The sequence below is a fragment of the Carettochelys insculpta genome, chromosome 1, assembly GCF_033958435.1.
Source record: "Carettochelys insculpta isolate YL-2023 chromosome 1, ASM3395843v1, whole genome shotgun sequence".
Taxonomy (NCBI): Eukaryota; Metazoa; Chordata; order Testudines; family Carettochelyidae; genus Carettochelys; species Carettochelys insculpta.
The window spans coordinates 280,495,220-280,515,049 of NC_134137.1; the positions used below are offsets into that span (position 1 = coordinate 280,495,220).

A 19,830-nucleotide genomic window follows, 5' to 3' on the forward strand; every position below is an offset into this window, starting at 1 on the left:
ACTGGCTTAGTTTCCCAAGAGGCAAGTTGGAGGTACCTTCTCTTCAGTCATTTAAAAGTGCGCGGTTGGCCAAAGCCACAGAAGTTGTACTCCCATGTAGTGTCAGGAAAAGAGAGATGGATGAGACCTTCCACTACCTAGTCTGACTCCTTTTCTAGCACATGTCTAGGTACTCTAGAAATGGTCAGATTTGGCTGGGGAGAGCTTGTGGGACCACTTTTAATGTGAACTTAGTGCAGGTTGAAAGTCACAGGCTGAACCTGGCACACAGAGGGTGTGTGAGTGAGTGAGAGAGAGAACATCTTAGTTGCAGGTCTCGTGCTTCTAAAACTGGCCTTACTGCAGCACATCCATGCTTCTTGTGGTTTGGTGGTTTGTGCAGTAGCAGTTAGAGTGCAACCTCCACGCTCACCCTACCAAATACAGTTTGGATGGGTGATCATATAGGAATGGCTCTAATTCCTAGCCCCTAGTTCACATCTGAGCCACCAATCTGAAGTGAAAGGCCCATTCTGCAGCTCTTGAGAGCCCGGCCATACAGCCTTCTGGCTTCTGCTCCCTTGATGTTGTAATAGGTCCCCTGAGGCACTGCCATGGGGTGTTTGAGGTGAGGTAATTCAGGAACCTGGAAGGAAGGGCTTTGGCTGGGAGCATTGTAGTAGACCCAATTCTAAAGCGGATTAAATATGGTTTAAGCATGCGAGGGAAGGTTGTTCTCTTAGAATCCAGAAATCCACCTCTTAATCCTGATTTACTCCTTGCTCAAACACCCTCATTCATTGCAGCCACTGGCTGCTGTTTCTTCTTCTGCCTGAGCATTGATTCCTTTATGTAAGGGGTTTTCTTTTAGTTCAACACACATTCCTCCAAAACCTCTTGTAGCATTGCTGCCACGTGGCTAACCCCCCAAGACCAAGCATGTTTTTCGTGGGCCCTGAAGAGAAACTCTCCCTGCTCAGCCTTGCTCCCCCTTGCATGTCCTCCGCTCTCTCCGCTTTAATTTGGCCATTGGAGAAGAGGGCCTGGAGTACTCCTGTCTGTAAGATTCAGCTTCAGGGTAGTTGCTACCTAATGGCATTTTGTGTGATTGTTCCCTTGCAGTGGTGTTGGAACCATTTTTTAGGGTGGGCATCCTGAGCTGGTCCTTGCTCCTCACTGGCCAGGCCGCTACAGATGGGGGCAGCTACAGAACAGGCATGGAACCCCCAGGCCAGCAGCCAGGAACCCAGGTGCCAGTGGGGCCAGTGGTTGGGACCCCAGGTGGCAGCAGGGCTTATGACCAGGACCGTGGGTGAGGGGCTCACAGCTGGGACCCTGGGATCAGCAGTAAATCCCCTGAGCGAGGGGCCAGCAGCCAGGCCCCTGGAACCAGCAGCAGAGCCCCTGGGTGAGGGGGCTGGGACCCCAGGTGGCTGTGCCCTGCCCCGCCCACTGTGGAGCCAGCAGTGGAGGCACCAGCTGCAAAATCTGGGGGTTTTGCAGCACCCCCTGCACCCCTGTTTCCTTTGCCTGTGTTTCCTCACTTTGTGCCCTTAACCAGACCTTTTCTTCCTCCTTGCTCATGAACCATCACAACCCACTTGGTTTTAGAATCAGCAGATCTCGAGCTGGGGTCAGAAACAAAGTCCTTCCCCATCACTTTTAGGCATAGCCTCCCCCTTCTTAGGCAGTATGTTCTCTGAAGCCTTGGTTATGGCTGGAGTCAAGGACAGAGAGCTTGTTCACCTGAAATAAGGCAGTTTCTATAGCTGCTCTCCTGCTCTTTTTCCCTACGTCATCAGCTGCTGCCACAAGAGCCTAAACCACCCTGCTTCCTCTTAGAATGGGCAAGTTCAAAGTGGCGTCTTCTGCCCTTCTGGGGTCTATGAAGCTGGGTCTGGCCTGACAGCAGAAGCAGGTGAGGAGAGGCATTGAAGACTGAGTAAACAGTAGCAGATATGATGGGGGAGAGCCCCTAATTCTGCCTTAGTGTGACAAAGCCAAGGGAAAACGAACATTCATTGGCTGCTTCTGCTGCCATTTAAAAATATGGGACCATTGGTGGGCGAGGCTGGGGTTCAGCTTCTTTGTGCCTGTGTTGAATACATCAATGTATTTGCAGGATACCATTATGCATGCACACACACGCACACATTTCCATATAAAGATTCTGCTCTTCTTGGAATCAGTCCCTTGTTCCTTGCAACTCCTCCCCCATAGCTTCCGCCCCATCCAACCCGTATCCTTATCTCCAGACCAGGCCAGCCACACATTTTAGCATTGTCCCATCCTCCTGGCTCTTCACTTGCTAGAAACTTTCTTTCTCCACTGTCTGGCCAGAGTCGCAGTCACCTGGGGTTGGGGCTGCCCCCTCACCCACAGGCTGCTCAACCCCATCCGCACTATGGTCCTCTGCTACGTGGTTCACCGCATCACTATCTATGACAACAGCCGAATTGGTGCTGTCAGATAGGTGGTGGTTGTCACCAGTGTGATCCTCCACTTCCTGCACATCTGACTCTGCCTCTTCGGTGTCACTGCCACCCCTGACCGAAGGGGACTTCTCTGGCTGGGGTGGCTTCTTCCCCTGATTCAGGCAGCAGTAGGTAGCCATGCCCAGGAAGAGGGACGAGAGTACAACCTCTGAGCCTGCCAGGTAGAAGATGACTGCGTAGTTTTTGAATGCATCCACCAACCGTCCTGAGAGTCAAATGAGAAATAATTAGTGTTAGACAATCATCAACTCTTTTCCAATGACTATAGGGATCAGTACTTCAATGTGCCGTCTTCAGCTGGGGAATAATTTCCTTGGGCGAGAGACTGGAGCCTTATCCATTGGGATACTCAGAATTACGCTCAGCAAAGCCCAGGCCAACGTGTTCTGTGTTGGCTGAGAAAAACAGCGGGGATGTGATCCAAGAGGCAAGACAGTGGCACTGCTTGTAGCTGCTAATTTGCCTTTATTCTGTAAGGGTAAAGTCATCCTGACACAATTGTACCGTGGTCTGACACCACTCCAGCCCAGCTTCCCAGCAGCAGGGTATGCTGACTCAGAAGCAGCAATGGAGTTAGATACAATGCTGTGGCACCATGTTTGAACCCACTACTGGGCGCTCTTTGAATTGGCCCATGGAATAGGACTTATGGGATAACTCTGTGAAAAGACAGGATTGTCCTGTGTGTGTGGTGGGACTCTCTATCTGACTACAGGCTGAGTAAAGGGTAGGGAATAGTCGGGGGCAAATCTTAACACACGGCAAAGGCCTGTCATCCCCTCAACCCTGTGGACCAAGGAGTGACTAAGTTGGGGTATGCCAAGCACAGTGACTCTGTTACATCCCTTCTTTCTTTTCGCTCATTTTCTGCTCCCTGGACGCAGATCACTTGTGTTATACAATAGATTGAAGTGTCCCCCACCATCAAGCCCCGACCGCTGCCAGGCACCAGGGGCTAACTTCTGTTCTGGGTGGCACAGGCTGAACATATGAGCTTAGCCACAGTTCCATACTGCCACGGTTACTGCAATAGCCTTGGTTACAAACAAACAGCTCTCGTCATACAAAGTGGGTCCCAGTATCTATCGTTGCTGCAGTACCCTAGCCCCTTTCTCCATCCCACTCTTGTCGTTGTCCCACTGCACTGTTATGTATCAACTTGCCCAAATAACCCTAACCCTCTTCCAATCACAACTGGCTGCTTCTCAGAAGGGCCGTGTCTACACGTGCCCCAAACTTCGAAATGGCCATGCAAATGGCCATTTCGAAGTTTACTAATGAAGTGCTGAAATGCATATTCAGCGCTTCATTAGCATGCGGGCGGCAGCGGTGCTTCGAAATTGACGTGGCTCGCCGCCGGGCGTCTCCTCCCGACGGGGCTCCTTTTCGAAAGGACCCCGCCTACTTTGAAGTCCCCTTATTCCCATGAACTTGTGGGAATAAGAGGACTTCGAAGTAGGTGGGGTCCTTTCAAAAAGTAGCCCTGTCTGGACGAGCCGCGTGGCAACGAGCCGCGCGGCGACGAGCCGCGCGGCGGCGAGCCGCGTCAATTTCGAAGCGCCGCTGCCGCCCGCATGCTAATGAAGCGCTGAATATGCATTTCAGCGCTTCATTAGAAAACTTCGAAATGGCCATTTGCATGGCCATTTCGAAGTTTGGGGCACGTGTGGACGTAGCCAAGGTGTGTTTGACTAAGCCATCCATTACCGAACCCCGTGTGGGAGTAGCTAGCTGAGGCTCTTTGGCCTGTGTTATACAGGTCTGACTAGTAGTAGTAGGCATCCTTCAGTCTGCATAGACTATGGATCATGCCCTTTATAGTTTCAATTGAGGACTTCATTTACAGCGTCTACTGTGACTATGAAGACCCACACTAGAGCGACAGTCCTTGCTGCATCTCTTGCAGATGTGATGGGTGTCTGGCAAGTCCTTAGTGTGCTTTCTGTGCGCTCGCTTCTCCTCTGCTAGCTGTCTGATCCTCATCTCGCCCTTCTGAAGGCCCTTGTGTAACCCCGGCCTCCATCTGCTGCGGTCGTCTGCTAGTTCTTCCCAGTTGTCCAGCTCGATGTCTACCTCTCTGAGGTCTCTCTTGCAGACATCTTTGTAGCGCAACTGGGGGCATCCGGGAGGGTCTTTTGCCAGAGGCAGACCTGTCCCATCTTGTCTTAAAGCTTGGGCGTAAATGGAGAGGAGACAGAACATCTCTCCCTTTCCAGGCAGCTCAGATCCCTTCACAGCCACGTTCTGTCTTTTTCTTTCTAGTGCTATTGGGCCCAGTTTCCTCACTCTTTGCATTTTGGCTGTAATGTGTAAGCCACACACCTACTGGGTGTGGATCACTGTCCCATGTATCAGAGGGGTAGCCAAGTTAGTCTGTATCTTCATAAACAACAAGAAGTCCTGTGGCACCTTATAGACTAACAGGTAATTTGGAGCATAACCTTCCGTGGGCAAAAGCCCATCAGACGCATCTGATGAAGCAGGTCTTTGCCCACAAAAGCTTATGCTCCAAAATATCTGTTAGTCTATAAGTTGCCACAGGACTTCTTGTTGTCCCACATAATGGCACCTAGACCTCTTATAAGGAGAAAGAATGAGCCTCCTCTGCAGCCTTGGCTCAGAGCTAGCTGGCTTTTAGCTCAAACTGTAGAGGCTACACTATGCTCCAGAAGTCCGAGGTTGAAGTCTGCCCTTGGGCAGTTACAATGGCACCAAGCTCTGGATGCTGCCAGGCCCACCAGCTAGCTAATGTGCCTTTCCTCCCACCATATCTGCTTCTTTAAGCCTCATGAAACATCACTTGTCTCTCACAAGCTATTTCAGCAGTCGTCCTGTAGTGGGTAGGTGTCCCCATACTTGGGTCTGGGAACTAAGCTTGTTCCTGTTTGGCTCAGAAAAGAAGTGCCAGGAAATGGTGGTGTCTGGTGAGGGTTGCCACAGTGACCCAAACTAAGGCATAGATCTGGTCCTTTCGTCTCTACGGTCACAGATATCACAGATGTGTAGGCCTGGAAGGACTCACAGGAGGTGCGGGTGGTGGGTGAACCCAGGGCTTGGAAGGCTAGTCCATTGCTCACCCAGCCCCTCCTGCCCGAGGTCCCACCCTTCCCTCCACACAGCTGACAGCTCCCCACCCCCACAGTATGCTGGGCATGCCGCACAGCCCCTCACCCCCAGCCCTGGAGCATCTGGCAGGCGGGTGAGCAGTGTGCTCCCCCCAAGCTCACATGTAAGGCCAAGCCGTTGTCGTGCCAGAAGAGTGCCAGGCATCTGCCCGCCCCAGCAACAGGTGTCTCTCATTAGTCCCAGTCTGGGGCGCTGGCCATTGGGGATGAGCTCTCTGCTCTGCAGCACAGCGCTGCTGGGAAGTAAGAAGAGGCCTGGGGGCCAAGCATGGGGGTGGTTAGCCTTCCCCTGCCTTTGATATCCACTGCCCACAGTAAAAGGCTTCTGGCCCAGCTCCCTGCTGAGACAGGCCTAAGTATTATCTATCCCATCCCTGCCAGCTGTTTGTTTAACCTGTTCTGAAAAGTCTCCAGTGATGGAGATTCCACAATCTAGGTAATTTGATCCAGTGCCTAATTACCCTGACAGGAAGGCTTTTCCTCATGGCTAACCTAAACCTCCCTTGCTGTAATCATTTGCCTTCAGTGGCTGTAGTGCAGTGGTTCCCAAACAATGCCTTTGGCATCTTACTAAGGCTACATCCGTGGTACTGCCCCGATCCATGCCTCCAATCCATCCACCGGTGGTTGATTTAGCATGTCTAATGAAGACCTGCCACATCCACCACAGATCGCTCTCCAGCCAACCCTCTTACTATCCCCGGGATGAGAAGTGTAAGGGAAATCAGTGGGAGAGTTTCTCCCATCTGCACCCCAGGGTGTCGAACCCGCAGTAACACAACCTAAGGTATGTTGACCCCCCTGGCTAAGTTATTCATATAATTGGTGTTGCATAGCTTAAATCAACTTCCTGCTGCACGGTAGATGATTCCTAAGGGTCCTGGACCTCTGTTGTTTCTGGTCCTACTGGAACAGCCCCACCCTGTGGGAGGTCACAGTGTGTGGAGCGTGCCATTTGGCAAACAAAATGGTGCCCTCCGTGCAACAAAAATGCAGGAGTGCTGTTCTGGCACATCCCAGTCCTGGCTCAAGGGATGAACCCCACCCTTCATAATCCACAGGGGTTGGGGACTCCATTTCGGGAGCCTCGGTGCTGGCGGAGGGTTTTATTTCACATGGCAGTGGGATGGCTGGGGAGGAGCTCATTCATGCTGTGCACTGTCACGCCAGGGCTGGAGATAGGGGTTCAAATTTGCGTAAAGGCAAGGAGCAGAGTCTGGGCCCCGCTAGGCATTGACCTACGACACACCAGAGAAAGCTCAACAAATAATGTAGTCAGTAAATGTGCCCTTGTTTTTCTGTTTGCAAGTTATCCACTCATAGCCCTTGACAAGGAGTGACCACGCTCATCAACCACTTTATGCAAGCTACTCCCTCCCAAGGGAACGAACCATTCGCTATTAGTTATAAAGAGCGAGTGAGCATCCCACCTTACTCATAGGGTATTGCTGCCACTCCATAGGTCCTGGAACTAGGGCTGCTCCCACACCTCCTGGCTGGAAGGGGTTTCCACCATATTTGTGGGTTACAGTTTGGTTCAATGGCCCTCAGCACCCTTCCTGTGCCTGTTATACCAATACCCTGGCTCTGCTCCCTGATTGACTGAGACGCTGAATCATCTCTTTCTAAAAAGATTCTGAGATGGTGCTGTGCGGAATTCCGTCAGGGATTCATTGTACCAACAGTCACAAGACTTGTGCGTTCCATGAGCAAAAATAGTCACACTCACAAATAGGCGCACTAGCAAAGCACAAGGACTGTGAATACTAATGAGAGGTTGCTGCCTTTAGTCATGTTAATGCTCACAAATGCCTTTTGCAATATTTACGAGCTTTTAACGACAACATAATCTTCTCCTCTACCTATGCAAAGGTCCAGCTTGTGGAACAGAAGGGGCTGCGGTAGGCCAGAATTAACGGATATCAGAGGGGTAGATTTCACTACAGATAACCGTAACTAACTGCTCATAACAGCTAACTTTTTTTACAAGCAAAACTAATAGAATTCTCTGAAAGGATCTCAGCACACTGGTTACGTCAGTTTTGTTGTGCATTGGGTTGAACTCAGATCCTTTATTTCGGATTATCTTTTTTTTTAATAGGGACAATTGCAATGAAAGACCACCTCAGTGTTTTATTACTGCTGAAGTACACTTTGTGAAAAATTGATTAAATATAAGAAGTGTATGTCCCTTCACACACACGTAATAAAACAGGAGCACCTTGTGTTCCCACTTGGGCAAACAGAGGCAGTGAAGTAGTCCCTTATTCATTCCTTACTAAAAATAGTAGTTGAATCAGTCAGCTCCCTTCAGTTCTTCGGTAAGCTGCTTACATGTCCTCTCCCTCAAGGAATTAAAGAATTGAGCCCTTCAGATGCCATGTGCTGAACCCACCCCACCTTGCCCTGATATCTAGGATGCTATGGATGCCATTCCACCAATCACAAATTATAGCTAGAAACGTGCATCTAAAACGTCAGGAGGTGAGGACCTGACCACTGGTGTTACCCTGTTGGTCAAGGTTCCCAGTGTCAGACAGGGAGGGCAGCTGGATGACCAACAGCTCTCTAAAACACATACCTACCTGCTGAGGGTGGCCCAATGAGCACAGCACAGGCTTCGATGAGCAGGACCAGCCCAATAGCACTGGGGAACTTCTGGGATCCGACAATGGCCATGAGCACCTCAAACTGCAGTGCCCCCACCATGCCGTAGGAGATGCCAAAGAAGATGCAGAAGATGACCAGCGCTGTGTAATTGCTAGCCCTGGCGCTGAAGATGTCTGTCAGGCCATTGAAGAGCATAGCAAAGCTGAATAAGTAGGCAACATGGGGACGCATCCACTTCAGCCCAGCCAGCACTCCACACGATGGGCGGGCAAAGATGTCAATGAAGCCAATGATGGACAGCAGGAAGGCAGCTTCTGTGTCTGGTACCCCGGTGTCTTTGGCATAATTGACCAGCAATATAGGGGGCACAAAGAGCCCCAAGACCATGATGAATTTTGCAATGGAGTAAATGACAAACCCCCTGTTGGAAAAGATAGAAAAATCCAATAGCTTCTTTCCTTTCCTGGGCTGCTGTTGCTTCTTGGTTTTTCTCTTTGACTGCTTGGCTCCGTCAATGGTGTTTATGACTTCCTCTGCCTTTTCCCCCATGGGCAGCATCTCCTTGGCTTCATATTTGTCCTGAACTCTCTCCATCTTCTGCTTCATCCCTGCCTCGAGGGGTCTCATAACAGCTCCGCAGGTGCAGCAGTTCAGCAGCAATCCCCCCATGATGAGGAACCCGCCTCGCCAGCCAAACTTCTCGAGCAAGACCTGCCCCAGTGGAGAGAGGGCTGAGAGGAAGACAGGGCTCCCAGCTGCAGCGAGCCCATTGGCCAGAGGTCTGCGTTTGTCAAAGTAGGTGCCCAGCATGATCAGGGAAGGCTGGAAGTTCAGAGCCATCCCTAGGCCTGTGTGCAGGGACAGTGGAAGGAAGAGATGGAGAGAGTAATGGGTGTGAGACCATGGAGACAAGGGGGCCATAACATATGCAAACATCTCTGACATGGCACGTGCACATCTAGCTGAAAGCCCCCATCATGCGGTTTACATCCTCTTCCCAAGTCTCTGACTCTCCTACGTGAGTTACTGTATGAATCACATAGGCGGAGGCAGGACCAGGACCTGTCCCCTTCATCTGCCTTGAGCTACCCAGTTCTAACTGGCAGGCCTTTCCCTGAGCGCCTGTCTGAGGACTGCTCTGTCATCACTTTACTTGAGCTATGACCCTTCAAACTCTTAACCAGTTGCCCTGGGACCCCCCACTTCAGGCTGTTCCATTGCCAAATTGCACCTAGAAGAGAAAATGTTAATAGACCAGTAGGTTATTATCTGTTACTGTGAGTTCTTCTTCTTCCTGGAGCATGTTTCTCTTCTCACACGCCCCTTCAGTGTCTCAGTGTTTCCCCTCCCTCCCCACCCCAGTCCATGCCACAATGACTCTGCCACCATGTAAAGAAGGCTGCGCAGAGTTCCCTCTCCAGCCCAAGTGATGAGCCAGAAGGAAGGTGTTTCTCCTGCCAGCACTTGAGACTAGCATCCTTGAACACTGACGACCCTGGGCCAGCTCTGATTCCATCTGTGCAGCTCCAGATGGAGGCCAGCAGCTTGGACAGCTCCTCTCGCTCTCCTCCAGCCTCAAGTGCCAGTGCCAGGAAGCTTGTGTCCTGTGCTTCCCAACAGCCACCTCAGCTCCCTGAGCATGTCCACAGGCAGGAGAACTTCCCTTAGAAATGAAATTCTGGTTCTCCAGAGCAAAGGGAGAAACAAACCAGGCCATGAACCTGGTGTTTCTCGCTCAGTAGCCGTGTCTACACGTGCACGCTACTTCGAAGTAGCGGCACTAACCTCGAAATAGCGCCCGTCACGGCTACACGTGTTGGGCACTATTTCGATGTTAACATCGACGTTAGGCGGTGAGACGTCGAAGTCGCTAACCCCATGAGGGGATGGGAATAGCGCCCTACTTCGACGTTCAACGTCGAAGTAGGGAACATGTAGTCGTTGCGCGTCCCACAACATCGAAATAGCGGGGTCCTCCATGGTGGCCATCAGCTGAGGGGTTGAGAGACGCTCTCTCTCCAGCCCCTGCGGGGATCTATGGTCACCGTGTGCAGCAGCCTTTAGCCCAGGGCTTCTGGCTGCTGCTGCTGCAGCTGGGGGTCCGTGCTGCATGCACAGGGTCTGCAACCAGTTGTCGGCTCTGTGGATCTTGTGCTGTTTAGTGCAAGTGTGTCTGGGAGGGGCCCTTTAAGGGAGCGGCTTGCTGTTGAGTCCGCCCTGTGACCCTGTCTGCAGCTGTGCCTGGCACCCTTATTTCGATGTGTGCTACTTTGGCGTGTAGACGTTCCCTCGCTGCGCCTATTTTGATGTGGTGCTGCGCAACGTCGATGTTGAACATCGACGTTGCCAGCCCTGGAGGACGTGTAGACGTTATTCATCGAAATAGCCTATTTCGATGCCTCCACATCGAAATAGGCTACTTCGATGTAGCCTTCACGTGTAGACGTAGCTAGTCTCTACTTCCCTTCCCCTGTGGCCATGTAATCCTTCCATGGATCTAGACTTCTTTATTTCTCCATCAGACCCACAACTCCTCTCTCTCCCTGCCACCCCTTGTCTCCCTCAGGGAAGCTCTGGCAGTAGCATGCCTAAACTGCCTTTAAGCATGTGTCTTGCTCACACAGATCCAGAGGAAGCATGGACAGGGCCTCTCCATCCCCCTGTTGTTTCCCTCCCCTCTGTGCCTTCACATACTTATACATCTCCAGTCACCGGGCTGGTTAGACATCTGTGTGTCTCTTTCGTCTCCGTCCCACTCTACATCATCCTCCCAGCCCCATGCTCAAGCTGATTGGATACAACAGGCGCATCTCCTGCTGATGCAGCACCTGCCCACACAAGCTATAGGGCTCTCACCTGTCAGCATGCCAGCCGTGAGGTACAGCTCAATAATGGTGGTGGTGAAAGAAGCCAGGATCATACCGGCTGATGCCAGGAGCCCCCCGACAAGCATCACAGGCCGGCACCCAAATTGGTTCACCATGATGCTGCTCACAGGCCCTGAATGGAAGCAGAGCAGCCAGAAAACAAGGAATTAGGGCAGCTAGGAGTGAGTGAGCAATGTGTCCACACCCTTGCAGCAAGTGACTGCAGAATGGACAAAGGACGTCTCCCTCCCTTGCCATCAGCTGTGCTCTGTGGAGGAGAATCAGCTCCAGGGGGTGGCCCACAGGAGCTCTGGCTGCACACTGCCCTGAGGGGGACCTGGCTTTGATTCCCTCTTTCCTCATCAAGAAAAGACTTGAGGTAACATGGAGACAGCTGCACTGAGCTTTAGTAAGGGGAACAAAAGGGATGAGGGGCCCCCTCTGGCTGACCAAGGAATGGAACTCAGGAGAAGACAATGAGCTGCCAATGGAGGGCAGATTCCTGAGACGTGGGGTCTTGGGAACATAAATCAGCAACCTAAGGGGAGGGATAGCTCAGTGGATTGAGCTTTGGCATGCTAAACCCACAGATGTGAGTTCAATCCTTGAGGGGGCCATTTAGGGAGCTAGGGCAAATGTGGGGGGAAAGCAATAGTGCTTGGCCCTCCCAAGAGGGAAGGGAGCTGGATTTGATGACCTCCCAAGGTCTCTTCTATCTCTATGTGGTGTGTAACATTCATCCACTGCTGTGAGGGGTGTTGGTCTGTTACCCTGCCCCTTTGTATTTGGTGGGGAAGCAGAAAGAGACAGCTGAAGACCCAAAGGAGAAGGCAGCTCTCTGTGCCATGTGTGCATTTGAATGGGGGAGGGCTGAGGTAAGAGGAGATTGTTGGAAGGAGCTGGGGCCTCCTGCTGCCACTCTCACCTGTGCCATACAGCATGGCCAGCATGATTGAGGAGATCCAGGCTGTGTCACTGTAGCCCACGTGAAAGTCATGCATCAGCTCCTTGAAGTAGACACTCACTGCCTTAGGGAAGGCGTAGGAGAAGCCAGTGATGACAAAGCAGCCCAGCAGCACTATCCAGCCCCAGCCACCATCAGGAGGCTTCACTATAGCTGGCAGCTGGACCTCCTCTGGGTCAGACCTTCCCATTTTCTAGTTTGGGTGAGGGCCCCAGATGCCAAGCAGGGATGGGGAGAATGTGCAGTAGCGACTGATTCTCCAGGAGCTTCAGGAAGAGAAGAACAGACAAGACACACAGATACAAGGGCAGCTCCATCCTGTTCAGATTTACTTGTGCTAGTATTTGCCCCCATCATTGCCCTCGCATCACTTGGAGCTGCAGCATGGGCTAGTGGTTAGTGCAGTGCAGTAGGAGACCTAGGCTCTATTCCCAGCCCTTTGCCACTGCTGGGTGACCTTGGACAAGTCATGTCAGCTCACTGTGCTTGGGTCCCCTCTGACTTTGGCTACAATGGTGAGTTACCCTGGAGGCTCTTTGAGGACTCTCTCTCCAGCTGTGTTTGCACAGTCTTTGCCCAACAGGGCTCTGGTTTAGGCCGGAGCCTCTAGCTGCTCCCTTATTAGACCTGCTCCATCATACCACTCGCTGTCCCGAAAGGCCCAAAAGTGCTGCAGACCGCCTGCCCTCCCACCCACTTGCTGAGCTGCTGAGGAGATGGATTTTTAAAGGCGGGTGTTGGTGCAAGCTGGAGCTCTAGGGCAGTTGCATGCTGGAGGGATTAGGGCTCGGTACCCAAATGGCATGGTCAGAACAAAGGCAGGTGTTTTTTTGGTGGGGAGGGGGGTGCATCTTGTGAATTTCTGTTGGGAGCCTTAAGCTGGCCAAGAATTTCGTTCCAACTGGCTAAGCTGGGTTTGTTGTTTCTCACTGCTGCAGACTGTGCCAGGGCATCCGTCAGGAGAGCATCACTGTCATGAGCATAAACCAAAAGCACAGGGAGGACAGCCTCTCTCCTTGCCAAATAATTTTTCCAGGTTGCTGTAGGAACACACTCTGTGCTTTGGTTAGAACTAGGGCCCTTCCAAATTCACAATCCATTTTGGTCAATTTTGCAGGCGTAGGATATTAAAAGTGATACATTTCATTATTTCAGCTATTTAAATCAGAAATCCCATGGTGTTAAAATTATAGGGGTCCTGATCCAAAAAGTTGTTGCGTGGGGCTTGCAAGAATATTTGAGGGGGTGGGATTGCAGCTCAGTACTGCTACCCTTACTTTGTGCTGCCTTCAGAGCTGAGCAGCTGGAAAGCAGCAGCTGCTGGCTGGGAGCCCAGCTCTGATGGCAAAGCTGCTACCAGCAGCAGCACAGAAGTAAGAGTGGTCTGGTGTGGTACTGCCACCCTCACATCTATGCTGCTGCCTTTAGAGCTAGGCCCTCAGCCAGAAGCTGCCACTGTCCAGCTACCTGGGTTTGTATTTACGGGTGGAAGCAGGGCTGGTGACCCCAGAGGTCCTCAGTCAGCAGCCACCCCGTCTGACTACCTTGCTCTGAGAGCAGCAGCGCCACAGGAAGCATGGCATGCTATGGTATTACCACTCGTACGTCTGCACTGCTGCTGGTAACACATTTGCCTTTGCAGCTGGATGCTTGGATAACAAAGGCCACTCTCTGGCCATCCACCTTTGAAGTCAGCACAGACTCTCTCTCTCGCTCTCTCTCTCTCTCTCTCACACACACACACCCCGCTGAGCTCTTTCTTGGGTCAAGACCTGAATTTAAGACACGCTGGTCTTGCCTGTGAAATCTGTGTTGTATGGACTAAAAGCCCACAACATGCCAGATTTCACAGTGCGAGAGACCAGATTTCATGGCTCTTGACACATTTTTCATGGCCATGAACTTGGTAGGGCCCTCACTCCAACCTCTAACACATAGTACTTGCTTACTCCTGGCCCGGGCACGGATAGCACATGGTGTGACAGGGCTGCAGGAAAGACGTGGATTTCCCCAAGCTTAGCTCTCACCTTGCCCTGGCCCTTTCCCCATGTCAGCTGCTTGGCCTTCTTTTGCTGTCAATCCAGATTTCCCTTCTCCTCTTGAAATGCCTTGTTCTGCCCCAGCACCACTGGCTGCCATACTTTAAGTGGACAGTTCATTATTTGATGACGTTTCCATTCCCTGCCTCAGCAAGTATTGGGGAGTCCCAGTCCCTGACAGAGGACTGCCACGAGCCAAGGAATCACACACAAGGCACAGGATAGGGATGCAGGCAATCTAAGCTCTATCTCCAGCTGTTCTGTGCACTCTGTGTCCGTCCATCCGTCCGGCCATCTGGCCCCCTCCTTTGGGCTGATCACCTCCCCTCTCCCTGCCACACAGGGAACAAAGAGTTTATTGCAGCCACCATGTAACCAGGGTGCTAGGAAGCTTCACGCTGGTAAGACACTTGGAGGTCATCACACAGGAGCACAGACTGGCATTATTCAGGTTCAACCACATTTGCTGAGTGAGAGTCCAGTTTGGAGAGCAACGACTTCTTCCCAAGTATTTCCAGGGACTGTTTTCAATCACCACTAGAGCAGGGTCTACAGACAACCAGCCAGAATGGCAAGCTTGCGCCCTGCTATACCCACAATGCACTACAAGGCCAGTTGCCACCAATCAGGTTTCAGAATCTGGCTCGGCACATACAGGAAGAAACAGGGCTGGTGACCCCAGATGGCTCCAGGAGATTCTCCCTTCCCCCACCAAGAGGACCCTTGCTCCTTACAAGGCAGAAAATCAGGTTCAGTTGTCCAACCACCATACACTGATATTGGCAAGTGCCTTGCGCTGAGCTCTGTTGAAGCAAAGCTGGAGACATTACATCTGGCAGCTCTCCCACCAGGCCTAGTCCAGCGTCCCCAAGTCCACAGTCCATTAGAACCAGGCGTGCAGGAAACGAATGGCCAGTAGGATCTTGCCATGAGGGTGGGTTTAAGCAGTACCTCCCTGGGGTGGGTCTCCCCAAAAGCTCCTCATTCACAGCCCTAGCATGCACTACAAGCTTCTGAAATTGGGAAAGCAAGGAGCCCTTCAGCTCTTTAAAGTGGGTCCAGTGGGCCAGCCCTCCAGCCAAGAGACAGTCTTCCCAGGCATAAGACTTGGTGGTCGCCCAGTACCTCTCAAGTGCCAAGTGCTCATCAGTATCCATCCCAAAGCCCATGTTTCACAGATGGGGAAACTCAGGCACAGAGGCGATCAATTCCTCACCCCAGGCTACCCAGTGAGCCAGTGGGAAATTCAGAAGTAGAGCTTGGAAGCTGCAATGCCCCCAAGTGTTTATGTACAGAGCATGCTGCCAAAAAAAATGACTCAAAGCTCTTCCTTCCAATCTAAGCCTTACAACCTGACGCACTGCCAAAGACTGACGGACAGAAGAAGGAACAGGGTGGTGGAAAGCCATTTCCACCTTCGGTGTTCATCACCTACCTTGAGAGTAACCCCAGATTCTGTGGTCAGCTATGAACAGTGCTGACCCTCTACTGTTCCAAAAATGATTATTTCAAACCGTTGCACCATGGCAGTTTGATTTAGTGATGCCCCCGCCCCTTCGTGCCACCCAAAAAAACCCTTATGCTGGCAAGCATGTTCCCATTGTGCTAAAGCAGATGTCCTCTCTTGGGACAAAGATTCACAGATCAGTTTTGGACATGGACCACTGGCATCAGCTGCCACGTGCAGCTGTCTTGGAGAGTGGATGTACACACACAACCACACCCACATGAGCCTCTCGCTGTTCCTTCCCTCCACCCATCCTTACATTTCGCAACTGATTTAAACCTCTGTGCTCCAGCACCACGATCAGGGATTTACTGGGAAGTGGGGTGTTCATAAACATGTTGCCTCAGTGTCACTATCCAATAGCTTCTAGGCAAGAGCTTGCTATGGCCCCTGATGCACACCTCCCTCCTCATTTGCAAAGCTTGGGCTGAGGTGCCACTTAGGCCAGCGAGTGGTGCTGAGCCAGCGGACAGAAGTTCGCAAATACACCAGCCGGGTAAGCCTTGCTATGAAGGCTGTACGCATGCTGTGTCTGGCTCGTGCGCACCACTCACTCCCTTTGCGTCCGGTGCCAGGGAGGTTTGTTTTGGTATGAAAAAAACAATTCCCAGTGAACACACACGACTGTAGCTGGATCACTGTCCTGCAGTGACTCCACTTGAATGCTAACACCCAACACAGCACATATGGATACTCAGGTATCCCCCTAGCATCTGGCACCTTTGTAACTCCGTGTTCACACTTGCACATCCACTGATGTGATATGTGCCAGCAGTACCCCTCTGCCTTGTACATTGGCCAAACTGGACATCTCTGAGCCAAAGGATGGATGGACATCAATCCGACACCAGGGACTGGAATACACCTAAACCTACAGGGGAACACTTTAACCTCCCTGGCCATGCACTAAAGCAGCCATTCTTCTACCAAAGGATTTTATCACAAGATTACAGAGGGCGCCATGTGAATTGGAATTCATTTGCACGTTTGACACATTTCAATTAGGCCTTAAGAGCGAGCTCAACTATCTTACGCATCACAAGGGCACTTTCCCCACCTTGGATAGTCACAGAAATGGGACCCATCCTACTTAACTTGCTTCATTGACTGGTCCTACTGGTGACAGGTCACCTGTTTTCCTCCTCCTTCCCCCCATATAAACCCAGGATTCTGTTTGTCCACTTTGTTCATCTGAGGAAGTGGGTCTTGCCCACAAAAGCTCAGGACCAAGCTTTGCTAGTCTGTCAGGTGACACAGGGCTTCTTGTTTGCTGACACCTGCCAAGGTGGTATTCACCCCCAGGGCCAGAGAACCTACACTCCAGGGCACCGCACAACTGGGGAGAGCCACCCCCCTCTCCACCTCTGTGTGCAGGGTGGCCAGCGCCCCAAGGGCTAGCACTGAGAATCACCCCCCCGCACAACAGGCTCCCACCACGAGGGAGCTGGCCCAGACCTAGCCTCTGAACAGAGTGGGAACCACAGTGCGAGCACACCAGCACTAGGAGCAATGGAATCCACCAGCTAGGGTCAGCAGTCTCCTCTGAAGCCTATATGCCGGGTGAGGGTGCCAGGACATGACTCACCCTGCCACCAAGAGCAGCAGCTGCAGGTCACAGAGGGCGCACAGCGAGAGCCTCCCGCCGAGTCTCAGATTAGCTAGCCCAGGCGCAGGCTGACCTGCTAATAGGCTTTGCCCTGCGACCAGCATCAGCCTGAGCAGCAACCAAGAGAACATCCCACGCACGCCGCTAACCTGCCGAACGAATCCATGACCGGCCAAGTGCGTTTGGCTACAAACCTGGCAGGAGGGTGGGCGGCTGCCTCCTCCCCCTTTGATTTCCAGGGGCCGAGCGGTGAGGTGCTCCTGGCTCGGCGCCCCAGCTCAGACGGCGTCTTTTGGCATTAGCTCCATGGCAGCTGTCTGGCGGGCTGGCACCCTGCTTCGTTTTCCTGGCTAGCGACAGGCCCCCGTCAGCCTGGACTGCAGAAAATCCTGTGCTGCTTCCTGCCCTCTCCTGAATCCCCTGCTGCTGGCAGAGCCACAGAGTGATCTCCAGCTGCTGCACAGACCCCCGCCAAGTCCTCTCCTCTGGGTGCCCCTGGCTGCGGTGCAGCTTGAGCTCCAAGGTGTTTACTCAGTAGATGTGGGTCAGCAGCCGCTTAGGTTTTAAAGTCGGCAAAGCATCAGAGGTGCTGAGCCAGCAGAAACCACCTCTTCATTTTTAAGACTCTCTCCCAACCAATAGGAAGGAGTAGCCCGCATGCCTGTGCCAGAATACCCCAGTAATCCCTCAGCTCAGCACAGAGCGGTGGCTGGGAGCCTGCCCAAAGATTCCTTATGGCTTCCCCTTGGCACTCACTCGCCGGAGTGGGGAGGCTCTTAACATTTGCCTCTCGGCTCATGGGGATGGAGCGGCCGAGGCAGCCACATCCAGGAGTTTTGCAAAGCTGGGGCCCGAGCACACAGTGCTGTCCTGGGGCAGGGGGGCAGTGGTGAAGGAGCTGGGTAGGCTGTGGTAATGGAGCCGGGGCTGCAGTGACAGGATGCAGGTCGGGTTGCAAGGAACTGGGCAAAGGATGCAGTGCTGGAGTAGGGCATTGCAGTGACAGGACCAGGGTGCAGTGCTGGAGCATGGAGACACTGCAGAGGTGACAGCAGGGTGTAATGATGGAGCAAAGGAAACACAGCTGAGTGGGCCATGCAGGGAACTCGCTGAATCGGTGAGCAGATGCTTAGATTCCGTGCTGAGGAGGGCCACATATCCGAGTACAAGTTGAACCTCCCTAAGATGGCACCTTAGGGACATGACTTGTACCAGACGAGAGAATTTGCCAAACCACAAGAGGTCAATATTGTCTAGCAGCATTACCAACACTCCCACTGCTTCCTGGGCTCTGAGAAGACATTTAGGGGTAAATAACAGCACAGAACTCTGCCTGGGGCCTGGAAACAAACTTTATGGGCCCCCGGGAAACCTGGCCACATCCATGTTAAGTGTTTGTGTGGCTAACTAAAATCATGCAAGATTATGGATGTTGCCGGATGAGAGAGTTCTGGATTAGAGAGGTTCAACCTGTGGCTACATAACCAGACAAGTGAGGAATCTTGGATCCCTTCCTGGACAGACTCCTTACAACTTGCCTGGGGACAATTCCCCTTTTAAGGCACGGGCACAGTCTCATGGGTGATTCCCTTCTCCTCCAAGCATAAAGATGGCTGGCCAGTAAGAATTCACAAAGGGTTCACCAGGGCTCTCCCTTCCACTGCAGGCTCCACAAACTAGCCAAGGCAGGGCTGGCAGTCTGGGACTCTCCAAACAGCCCTCACCTGGAGCAGGTAGGGCCTGTGCTGGTAGGATGCAGGGTTGTCTGGGGAGAGCAGTATAGAGAGACAGGAGGAATGCTGCAGGCACCAATCATTTAAAACAAGCCCTGATATGGGGGCATAATTCAGGCGACGTGATGGAGGTGCCTGAGTGGGAGCAAGGGAGAGTTAAGCCCTCATAATAAAGCCAGAAGTCTGTTTTCTACCTGAGACCGGCAAGACTCATTCGAGGTGTGACCAGAGGATTTCAGGCACAGACTCCCGGTCCCCAGCAGCGAAAGGCCTGCGCTTTAATCCACTAAGCTTCTTAGCTGCCTTCCCCCTTCCCTGGCTCTAAATTCCTGCAGGGGTAAGAGGGCAGGAGGGAGGGGCATGTGAGGGGCTTGGAGGCGCTGCAGGGTGGTGAGGGGGGGGGCGATTAATGTCTATTAATAATGCTAATTGGCTAAAGCAGCTGCAGCAGCCCCCCCCGGGAGAGCTCCACACAACAATGCCGTGTTTGTGTGGAGACCTGGTAAAGCACCGGCTGTGCGGAAGAACACACAGCCCTCCCTTGCACGCTCCCGTGGGCTGGCTGGCAACGGCGAGGCCAGGCCTGTTTTCATTAAAGCGGGTTTAAGAGGTGACTTTCCCACTCGAGCCCTGAGCAAGGTGCTGGCGCCAGCGATTCCCCTGCCCCCAGGGAGCCCAACTCTGTGCAGGTGTAACAGGCGGGGCCGCACTCCAGTGTGTGGAGGGGGATGGAGGTTAGTGGGAGCCCCGGTCCTTCAGCTCTTGCTAGCAGCCCAGAGCCACTGGTTTGTCTGGGGAGAGGGAAGGGACAGCTCACCCCCTCCTCCTGCTCGCTGCCATTCTCTGGCCGCTACACCTTCTGGCCGCAACACCCACCACTCTGTCCCAGAGCCCCCCAACGCCCT

At 52.6% G+C, this 19,830-nt stretch overlaps 1 protein-coding gene across 1 annotated transcript; it reads right to left on the minus strand.

Annotated features, from left to right (window-relative positions):
• Positions 1-2,287: 2,287 nt before the first annotated feature.
• Positions 2,288-12,230, minus strand: SLC16A8 (solute carrier family 16 member 8). Its single transcript, XM_074983899.1, has 4 exons — positions 12,002-12,230; positions 11,066-11,209; positions 8,185-9,057; positions 2,288-2,679 (listed from the first exon to the last, which is right to left on the minus strand). Exons 1-4 carry the CDS (start codon positions 12,228-12,230, stop codon positions 2,288-2,290), a joined length of 1,638 nt encoding a protein of 545 aa, XP_074840000.1.
• Positions 12,231-19,830: the final 7,600 nt, after the last annotated feature.